The 10,331-nt window shown below is 37.4% G+C and overlaps 3 protein-coding genes across 3 annotated transcripts; all 3 read left to right on the top strand.

Annotated features, from left to right (window-relative positions):
- Positions 1 to 169: 169 nt before the first annotated feature.
- Bm18582 (Uncharacterized protein) lies at positions 170 to 1,564 on the top strand (the record flags this gene model as incomplete). Its single annotated transcript, XM_043077913.1, has 4 exons — positions 170 to 262; positions 407 to 529; positions 802 to 1,042; positions 1,263 to 1,564. 4 exons carry the CDS (start codon positions 170 to 172, stop codon positions 1,562 to 1,564), a joined length of 759 nt encoding a protein of 252 aa, XP_042933847.1.
- Positions 1,565 to 3,410: 1,846 nt separating this feature from the next.
- Positions 3,411 to 5,433, top strand: Bma-zig-12 (conserved hypothetical protein,hypothetical protein; the record flags this gene model as incomplete). The annotated part of the gene is made up of 6 exons (XM_001898472.2): positions 3,411 to 3,495; positions 3,564 to 3,685; positions 4,188 to 4,278; positions 4,713 to 4,825; positions 5,034 to 5,155; positions 5,367 to 5,433. The coding sequence occupies 6 exons, from the start codon at positions 3,411 to 3,413 to the stop codon at positions 5,431 to 5,433; spliced, it is 600 nt and encodes a 199-aa protein (XP_001898507.1).
- A 736-nt stretch (positions 5,434 to 6,169) lies between these two features.
- Positions 6,170 to 10,222, top strand: Bma-xpc-1.1 (DNA repair protein Rad4 containing protein; the record flags this gene model as incomplete). Its single annotated transcript, XM_043077912.1, has 15 exons — positions 6,170 to 6,308; positions 6,411 to 6,700; positions 6,950 to 7,177; positions 7,297 to 7,359; positions 7,448 to 7,525; positions 7,696 to 8,005; positions 8,362 to 8,454; positions 8,524 to 8,627; positions 8,704 to 8,816; positions 8,867 to 9,023; positions 9,162 to 9,296; positions 9,391 to 9,566; positions 9,684 to 9,777; positions 9,843 to 9,947; positions 10,103 to 10,222. The coding sequence occupies 15 exons, from the start codon at positions 6,170 to 6,172 to the stop codon at positions 10,220 to 10,222; spliced, it is 2,205 nt and encodes a 734-aa protein (XP_042933846.1).
- Positions 10,223 to 10,331: the final 109 nt, after the last annotated feature.

The following is a 10,331-nucleotide window of genomic DNA, read 5'->3' as shown; positions in this document are numbered from 1 at the left end:
CGGAATCTAAACCTCATTTCCAGCAGCAGAAAAACCTGAATTGCTTCAAGTTCTTTTATCCCTTTTCATATCCGCCTGTGGAGTGTTCATTCCGAGCGTGCAGTCTAAATTTTGAGTCAGTGAAATGACGTGTATAAGTTTCAGGAACGAAGTGGAAGGCACAAGAGGAATGGTGGATGAGTACATTTGCATCAATTGTTGTCACCCGTCATCCAGTCTTTTCCTAAAGTACAGTGATAATGGTATCCGACTCACGCCATGTGTATGTTGCCCAGTGATTCACTTTGCAAGTGCATATTAGCTTCGATATTAACCGGATGAGTTTAAGCGTTAATTAGGGTAGTGCTGTAGCAGATGACCTCTCTGACAGTAGCAGATGTGCTGGTGACCTTCTGTTCAGTTTCAGTCTAACTGCGGCAGAGCTGTGGACGCATATATCGAATATGACATTGTGCTGGTAATAATTGACCTCATGCTGCAGTATATTGAAGCGTATCGACACTTCCTGATGAATACCGGCAACAACCGCGTATCCTTTACGCTTTTCAGAATGCAAATACGAATGAGTGAGTGAGTGAATTGAGGACGTGAGGCCGACATTACACTGCATGCTGTGTCATCGGTCTGCGCTTTGACGTGCAAAGATGTAAACTGTAGCAATGTCGGGTTTCTCCAGAGCTTCTTTGTAAAGAAATTGAAACGATTGCAAGAAATAATTCTAAGCTGACAGTGTGCATCGCAGCACAGCCACTGGTACAGCTGTCCATCCTGTGTCACCATTGCATAGAGCTTTACTTGCAGTACTGTCACAAGCTGTGCATTATTTTTATGCTATGCAATGCCTATAGCAAATGGATAAGATGGCGGATAATGTCTGGTGACGAGAACGCCTATGATTTGGAATGGGAGTTTTACGAATGTTTGTTGCAAAGTTTGTTGGAAATGGCATCATTTGTGATTGTGTTGGCACTAATGTCTCTTCAAATTTCCGCAACATTTTCCGTCAACAAAACATTGCAGACATTTTGCATTGGATCCTATGGTTTGTTGCATCACAGTTGGCGCTTTTTCATGTGTTTAAAGCTTTCTTTGACCAATGTGCAGGTGATGATGACCAGTGTATTCGCTAGTAGGTTATTCCTAGTTGAAGAAATGTAGAAAGTCGTGGAAACATACTTATTTAAAGGACGAGCATAACTTCTGACTGGCGTGATTATGTCGGGAACGAAATGAGTTAATATAATATTTCATATGTTTCTCAGGAAACGTGTTTGCTGTCCTGTCGGTTATATGGCATTTACATTTACTATGGTCGTACAGAATACTCACCGAACTGTTTATATTCATATCTCACGTGCAAGCGCAGCGAGGTGGTTGCTTACTTGTATTACTTGTATCACTCTCAACTCTAACAATTATCCATCCATTCTCAACGAATGTTAAAATTCACTCATTTTCAGCAATGTACAATATAACTCTGACTAGAAGTGTCCTTGTCGTTCTAATGGCCACTGTCATTTCACGTTGTGTCGGCCTATTGATGGACTTGTTCTGTTTTATTTAAATTTACATGATTTAATAAATAAGTCTACATTAGATGTTGTTTTCAAATAAGACATTACAAATCCTGAAATGAACGATGATCCGGGAGGCAATCGCTACAACACTAATGTCCTTTTCCTGACATCTCACGTCATGTCAAATAATGCATTCGGGCGCATCTTTTTGGAAGAATTGGCTTAGAAATACACAGACTTGTGTTAATTCATTTTTTACATTGAACTGAAAGCAGTTATTCATGCGTGAGGTTATCTTACTGCAGAATGTAAAAGATCATAAAGGGATTCATGATGTCGTCGGAAATGGAATCAATCTTCGGTGACGTCAAATGAAGACTGAAACGGTACTCGTCCAAGTGAATGGGCGATTATGATTGTATGTGGAGAGAAATCCCTTTCACATACACGATGACAGCTTCTTATATGAGGGGTGGTAGTCTTGTGCTTTCGTATAATTAGTCGAGAATTTAACAACCACTTATACTTTTCCTCCGGGCTTTATCTTCCCATCTCTGTCATTTGATTACTTCTGTCTCTCTGCCTTTCTAATCTGTCCTTAGTTTCCCAACAAAAGAAAAAGTAAGGTTTGAAAGTTTTCGATTTGTGATGATAACAAGCAGTAAAAACATTAGCCATCGCAGCTGTTCTTAAAGAGAGATGACTCATCCTTCTTCTCCCGCACGTCTGCTTAGTCCGTTCCCAACGAAATCCATTCATCCACCCGCTGCTACCATCGCTTCCCCAAATCCATTAAATTCCCGTGCGTGCATGCAAGAAGTGTCTGTGCATGTGCATGTGTGTGTGTGTGTGTGTGTGCAGCTAGTATATGTCTGTAGTACTATCTGTTATAAATTATCTCCGAATCAGTCGAAAGTATAGATGGATTGAGGGGTAATTCTGTTCTTCATAGCATTATAACTCTTTGGTAATGGTCACAGATCACAGAGAAACGAATTGACTTTTCGATTCGATTGCCAGAGCACTGCTTGGTGGATACCGAGCAATAATTATAAGATAATTAGTTGTGCTTACCGTGGCTTACATGACAATACAGGACAGATAAACACAGTGCTCTAGACTTACTACCCAGCAGTTATCAACAGTACCATTTCCTGCTATCTTGTTTTACAGATCAAAGACAATTTGGATGTGAATTTGAATTCTACTCATTGCATGCTAAGGTAATCACTGTGGAGCACTTCTGTCTTCGACTAACATCATTTATTGAACAGAGTAGACGTAGCAATTATAATGAGAGTGAGTGGATTGCCCTAAGGAGAGCTTTTCTCGCAATTGTCAAGTTGGAAAGGACCGGGTAAGTAGCAGAAAAATGGTTCCGCAGAAAGCTAGGCACAGACATCTGCACCTGGCTTACTTGCGTCAGTCTATGCGATAGGTGATCGAACATCTTCCGTACGCTTCTCCTACCTTTGTGGCGTGAGCCAACTGCAAGAGAATGAGTTGAAGTAAAGATCAGAGTAGAGATGATGTGGTCGCGGGACAGATGTGGCTACGGATGTGGTTTCGTATGTGTGTGTGGAAGGGGGAGTGCTGTGTTGTGGCTTAGGTTTCAGTTAGTTTTGGATTGGTGAATGCTGATGGGTGGGTTCTAAAGGAGGAGATGGTAGAAGTAGCTGTCATCAGAGTCAGTTGTTGACTTCCCTCATCCTAGAAAAAACTTGTTGAAATTGCAATGTTGGCAGTGTCGAGAGTACGCCTACTCCTTCAGAGGCAACAGTAGCCTTCATTTCTTGACTTCTCGATCATCTCAGGAAATTGTCTCTCTCCACTCCACTCATGACGAATGTACGAAGTTAAATTAGTGACAGGATATTTGCAGGTTGCACCGGAATGGCGCCGCCAGTAATACATGGGGAACCGAAGATTGTACAGGACAGCGCAACAAACAGTGTCTTTTTAGAAGTGATCGCATCCGGTTAGTGCTGCTTTTTACTCATTTCGGTTATAGTGTCTTACTTCCTTCATTTATTCATTTGCTTGTAGGTCTTTTGCCTGAAAAGACAAAGTGGTTTTTGGGCGAGAAAGAAATTGAGCCAACTAAAACATACGTCTTCTCAGAACACGATGAAGGCGAAAAGAAAACTTTGTTAAGATGTGAAATTAAGGTGAGGAAGTCTTCGTTCCACGGGTTAAGTAAAATTGACTATTTTGACATCAGTGGTGATGCGGTTTTGGTAATCAATGTTAATCAATCTGTAATAGAAGCTGTCCGGAATACCAAATTATTAAAATTACAAATTAATATGATTAATTGCGGTTATCGGTTCACCTGGAAATGAAATTTGCTGCAAGTTCTTTCAATTTTTGGACACTTAAAGCAGCGGCTATTAGCATAATTACTCAAGCATTATTGTTGCTTCTGTTGCAAAATAATGTCATTATAAAAATACTGTTTGTGTGTTAGTTCATACTTGCATTGCTGTAATGTTTCAAAATGAGTGCTTGCTGAGGCTGATCAGTGGAACTCAGCACAGCATGCATTCATCTTCGTAAACAACTTAAGCAACTTGATACTGCACCGCTTTCTTAGGAACTGCAGTTAAGTTGTTTACCCATTTGAAAATGTAAATATCTACCCATATTGATGTTTTCTTTTTCTTTATCAAGAATTTCGATAAGGAATTGGCGGGTTCATATAAGGCGAAATTCTACAGCAGCGATGGCGAAAATAGTGCTACATTTACTGTGAAAGCTGGAAGTAAGTGATGCTTTATTGATTTGTATCTAACTGTTCATCAGTTATATTTTTTTTTCCTCGATATTTATGGGCATATTTATAGCAAGTTATTGTCAGGAATTAAGTATCGGTTAGAATAGTTATCAAATTAGTAGCTGGAAATTAGCATCTTGGAATGGTAATTAAATTTCACATAATTTATCCTACCAATACTCCAGATATTATTATAACACATTTTACATCATTCGCACCAATAATTCTATTTTTTTGCCCACATGCTCCAGTAATGAAAGCAACGATAATTTGGTAATGGACTGATAATATATTATGTGCAACAGTGTGATAACTGGAGTACACTGTTGGCAAGATCTACGGTATTACCAAGCGAAATCATCAATAGATTAGTTAAATTTTATAATGAAAGCGATTACTATAAGACACTTATTTCTTTGCAGATGCACCAGAATTTCATGATAAGCCTCATATAGTACAGCGTGATGGTGGTAATATTATTGTAATTAAGGTTCGAGCAAAATCACATCTGGATATGACAGCTGAATGGTTCAAGGTATCATATCTTTATTCCAAGACCAAGAGTGGACATGAAAATTCAAGGATCTCTGGGCTTTCTAAATTCATTAAAGAAAAAGTCAAAAATGAAGTAGTTTAATAAGAATGGGACGGAATATCATATACCTAATGTGCTTTTGCCTTACTCGCTATCAAAGGAGTAATTTATTTATTATCATTCCTAGTCTACAGGTTCATTTTTTAAGGATGATAAACCACTGAAAGCGACGGATCGAATAAAGATAGTCGCAAAAAAAGACGATAAAGATAAAGAGGGCTTTCAGTTTTTATTGGAAATACACGGTCCAGTGAAGGAGGACCAGGCCAAGTGAGACATTTTTGGGTCATAATTTTAGTAATTCATGGTGATTTTACGAATTAATTGAAATGAAAATCGACCAGTCAGTGAATTTTGATCAAGTAAACCATCCTCATCGATAAATTTTGGCAAATAATAATATTCTGAATAATGACCATCATTGATGTGATTTATCGGACAAACAAGTTAGATAAATGAAACAATATCGTTCATGTCATAGGTACAAGTGTGTGGTGAAGAACAGCGAAGGTCAAAACGAACAGTCGTTGAATTTGTGCTTCGACTGAATAACTTTTTATTCATCAGCAACTTGCAGTTAACAGGACTTGGAAGGGAATCCCTTCTTAAGAAGTAAAGTAAGGAGAATTTTGTCCTTTTCAAGTTCCGGAAATTCTCCAATCTCTTGGAAACTCACTAGCCACTTTAATTCTTCTAATCAATATTCATAATTTCAGAAATTATGTCTATCATACTTTCTGTAACTGTTTTCGTCATCATCTGTGCCAGCAAGTCCCATGGTACATTTTTTGTTTGTGTGATATTAATGTAGTGCCTTAATTGCTGAATAAAGGTGACGTCATTTAAAACTGATACACGACACACAACCTATAACAAATAGAAATGATGTCTCACATACCTCGCAGTCATGTGATATTCTTTGGGTGGTCGCAAATTCAGGATGTCCTCATTTCCGGTCTCGTCTGTTCAACACTCCGGAAACACATCTGCCCTCCTCAAACCATCCACACCGACTGACTTCCTCAACGACGGCAGCTCCTGGATGACGAACCACTAGTGTGTACGAAGTTTACTGAAGCAGGAGGAGGATTAGTTGTGTCCTATTCGAGATGAGGGATGGTTCTCCGGGTCTGAGAGTGCGGTAGGCACTATGGGTGCTCTTAGGAATGTTCAATTTAACACTGAAGACACTCTCTCAAATGTGATACTTCGTTCTCAGCAAGTGGAAATGTAATTGGCGAATGCATGGAATAGATGGTAGAAAGTGCTGTGTGAAATCAGAGCATGTCCTGTAGAATGGGAAGTGTTAGGAAGCGTAAAAGTAGAAAACTGGAACGGAAATCAAAAGTGACAACCGTAAAAGGATGCAGGAAGAAAGTGAACGTTAGCGTGGAGAACAGGGACCATTTCAATTTGAAACAAGGTAAAACTATTGCAAGTTGAACAGAACAGAACAGGTTGCGACAGCACTGCTATAAAGACTCAATAACTTTTCAAGAACTTTAAATCAAGTCATTTTTTTAAGGAAATTCGAAATGTAAAGAAGGTGCTGTCAAAGCGTGCAAGAAAGAGAATACGCGGAAACGTAAAGTTAGTATTAGTTCGGATGCCACTACTAATTCAAATGTTTCGGAGGATGAATGGGAAGAAGTTGATTTTATTGACCAAACTAATTATGAAGCAGATCCTGATGGTACGATTGAAGTTACAGTTGGAGTTTCGAAACCTGTCGAAAAGGAGGAGAGCAAGTGGATGAAATTTATTAGACAGCAGGTCAATCGTAAAATTCGTGAACGACAAATTAATTGTCATAAGGTTAGCAGTCAAAGATTAGGATGTTTCATTGAGAATGTAAAGAGCAAAATTGTCTCTTAAAAAAACGCCTGCAGGTTTTGCTTAAATGACTATAATTCGAATCACTTTAGTGAAATGTGAGAATATAATATATAGCTGCCTACTTTTGCCAATCTTCCAAAGGATTGTATCTATCTAAACTGAAATATTTTCTAGGATTGATGACATTTGAGATGTTCTTGCTTGCAAAACTTCTTTGATTAAATTCAGATGCATCTTCTCTGTTATATTGCACACTTGCGCATCTGGGCACGCGCCTTAACACGACATGAGGCGTTAACATCGCTGTGTTTATCGTTGATACCAGAAGGTTATATAACCGCAGCGAAACATGAATTCGATGTGGCAATAGCAGAAAGATTCATGAAATGGTTTCGATCAATGTTCCAATTTACTAAAAAGAAATACATCTCCAGAGATGGCTTTTGCGATTCTCAGGCAATGTTTATTTACCTGTTGTTTTAATATCTGCTTTATCAATAAATTAAGTTATTGAATCGCTGAAGTCTGTTTAATGTTTTCCTCAATATTTCATATTAATTAAGTTTTAAATTTAGATAAAAAGACTAGAAGATCTGATTGGCGAACGTGCCTACGAAGACGATAAAGATTTAGCATCGGTAAGCTTTTCATAAATAACGAGAGGTTATAGGTGATAATTATGTTATAACTCGTATGAACCATTTCTCCACATTTTTATTCTTTCAGCTGTTGTTTTTGTGTCTTTTATCGTTGAAGCAGTGCACCCGATTGTGTCTCTCATGCCAGCCTATAAAACAGAAAGTGGTATGTCAGATAGCTAATTATATTTCCAGTATTCATTAAAAGTAGCAGTGAGATAACTCAGTTAAAATAATGACAGTTAAGTGATTCTGGAAAAATTACTTGATGAAAACATATTATATTTTCATCCGTATATCAGTACAAATATTCATGAAGCATAACATGTTGTTTAGACAGTGAGCATGTTGCATTCTGAGCATACTGAAACGTTTGCTGAAAAGAATATCAATAACGACGACAATTCAGTAGTATGGGAAGAGAAACTATATGAAGTAACGAAGAAGGTGCAAATAAATACAGATGACTGCAGCGAACAAAGTAGTGTTAAAAAGTATCAAGAAACGAAAAAACCATATATAAAGAAGTCGAAAAGAATTGAAAAAAATAATTCCGAACATACCGCATCAACCAGTAAAAACAAGATGGATTCGAGAAGGAATTACTGGGTAGAATATTGGGATCATAATAATGCTCGATGGATTTGTGCGTTTCCTTCTGAATTTGCGTATTTAATTTGCATAACTTGTATGTAAACCATACATATATGTGCGGTGCCCTATATGTCAAAACGTTGCAAATGAATCATTTCTATCAATCTAGGTTTAGGCGGATGATCCTCATAAATAGTAATTTAACATGATATGAACAAATGCAATATCTCCACTGAGATATAGTTCCTTCGTTGGACTGGTCTTGTTGACTTTGCTAATTGAGAAACTTCAGCTATGATTTTTCAAAATCAGTTCATTATCTCGGTGTTCAAGTGATTTTTGTGGAATTCATTCATGTTCTCATGTTTCCCTTTCTTTTGGTCAAGTATCAATTTGTATTTTATTTAGGTATGGATCCGTGGTGCGGAACTGTCGATATGCCTGAAAGCTTGGAAACGAATGCCACTGTACCAATGCATTATGTTGTTTGCATCGATAATAGTAAGTTCCCTGTTATTAGTAATTATTCTCTATTCTTTTCATGCTAGACGAATTACATGACTAGTACAGATATGGGTATGCGTGACGTAACAGCTCGTTATGCTTCAAAATTCCTATCAGCTGAAACGCGACGACTTCGAGTTGATGCTTCGTGGTGGACTGATACATTAAAGGTTAGCTAAGCTTGGCTGTATTTCGTACGGACCTTTTGATTTTCTGTGGTTGTTGACTTTTCTAATTTATTTGTAGATATATCAGAGCAAGAACCGGAAACGTGAACGCATTGAAGATATTGCAATATACAATGAACTCCTCTTAAAGCCAAAGCCAGCAACGGTTGCCGAATACAAAAATCATCCACTGTAAGATGATTTCCATAGATTTTTTTCATCACTGAAATCTTCTACTTTAGGTATGTATTGAAGAAAGACATTCTGAAATATGAGGCGATTTACCCGGAAGATCAGGCTCCTATTGGACGAATTCGAGGTATTGATATTTTTCCGCGAAGTTCTCTGTTTCATCTCGACGGCGCACTGAATTGGATGAAACATGCACGTATGGTTAAGGTATGCTTTAGTTATCATAAAAATTTCTTTCGAAATAAAGCCACTTGTTGTTTGGTTTTTTTTTTTTAATGATAAATACTAAACAAGTAAATGATGTTATACTTTTTTTACGCGTGCTTGTACAAAAGCAACTTATAGGCCGGTGAAAAGCCATATAAAATCGTGAAGGGAAGAATGAATAATCGTGCGGCATCAGAAATGAGAGAATCACGGTCCTTAGAGCTATATGGGTATTGGCAAACTGAACCATATGTGCCACCTAAAGTCGTCAACGTGAAGAATTTGATTTTTTTTACTGTTTGCATGCGAAATAAGTTTACGAACTGCTGTTTCTCACAATTTGTTAAACCCAAGGAATATGTTTTAGGGGCGTATACCGCGAAATGAATTTGGTAATTTATATGTTTACAAAAGTAGTATGGTACCGGAAGATTGTGTTCATCTGCGACTAAATGGACTTGCTGCTATTTCTCGGCAGCTTGATATTGATTGCGTACCTGCAGTAGTCGGCTGGGAATTTCATAAAGGGGGAAATCATCCTATGTTAGTATTGGATGAATGTAAATTGCATTCAGTTATTCAATCGATTTTTTTTTCGGACTTAAATTTTATCACCACATAATAAAACAATTTTTTTGTATTTTTTTTACAATTTTGCAGCCTTGATGGTTGCATCGTTTTGAAAAAGCATGAAATGGTGTTACGTGAAGCATGGAAACAATTTCACGAAAAAAAACAAACTGCAGCTGAGAAGGTGAAACAAGTTTATTTATTAAATTCAAAGAATTTTGTTCCTTTTAAACAAGACATTCTTTTCAGAGACGGAAAGAAAGGGCTTTGAGAAATTGGAGACGTTTGGTGAAAGGAATGTTAACAATGAAGAAAGTTCGAGCGAAATTTCTGGTCGCAGATCATCGAAGCATGGTAATGTACATTGATTGTTTCATAAATTTTCATTTCAAATTCTGATATGTTTGGTCTTTGCTCATTTGCTTATTAGTTTCATTGATGTTGGTTGGTTTAATTTAAAAAAAATTCATTTCTAATTCAAATACTACGTATACACAATGTCTTTGCAGCAGGTTGATGAAAAATTGGAAACGAGAGAAAGTGAAACGCCTGCTACGGATGATACTGCCCTGTCCTGGCCGCGAACAATTTTCAATTTGCCTCACTCTAGTGGTGCTGTCGATCACTGAAATAATTTATCCTTTCTCAGATTGCGTTTTTTATGATTAAGTTCAATCTTTCAAGCGGTTGTCTTGTTGGTCATATATATATATATATATATATATATATATATATATA

The sequence above is a fragment of the Brugia malayi genome (assembly GCF_000002995.4).
Source record: "Brugia malayi strain FR3 genome assembly, contig: Bm_v4_Chr2_contig_001, whole genome shotgun sequence".
Taxonomy (NCBI): Eukaryota; Metazoa; Nematoda; class Chromadorea; order Rhabditida; family Onchocercidae; genus Brugia; species Brugia malayi.
Note: the sequence above shows the minus strand (reverse complement) of the source record. Positions and strands in the feature narration are given on the sequence as shown.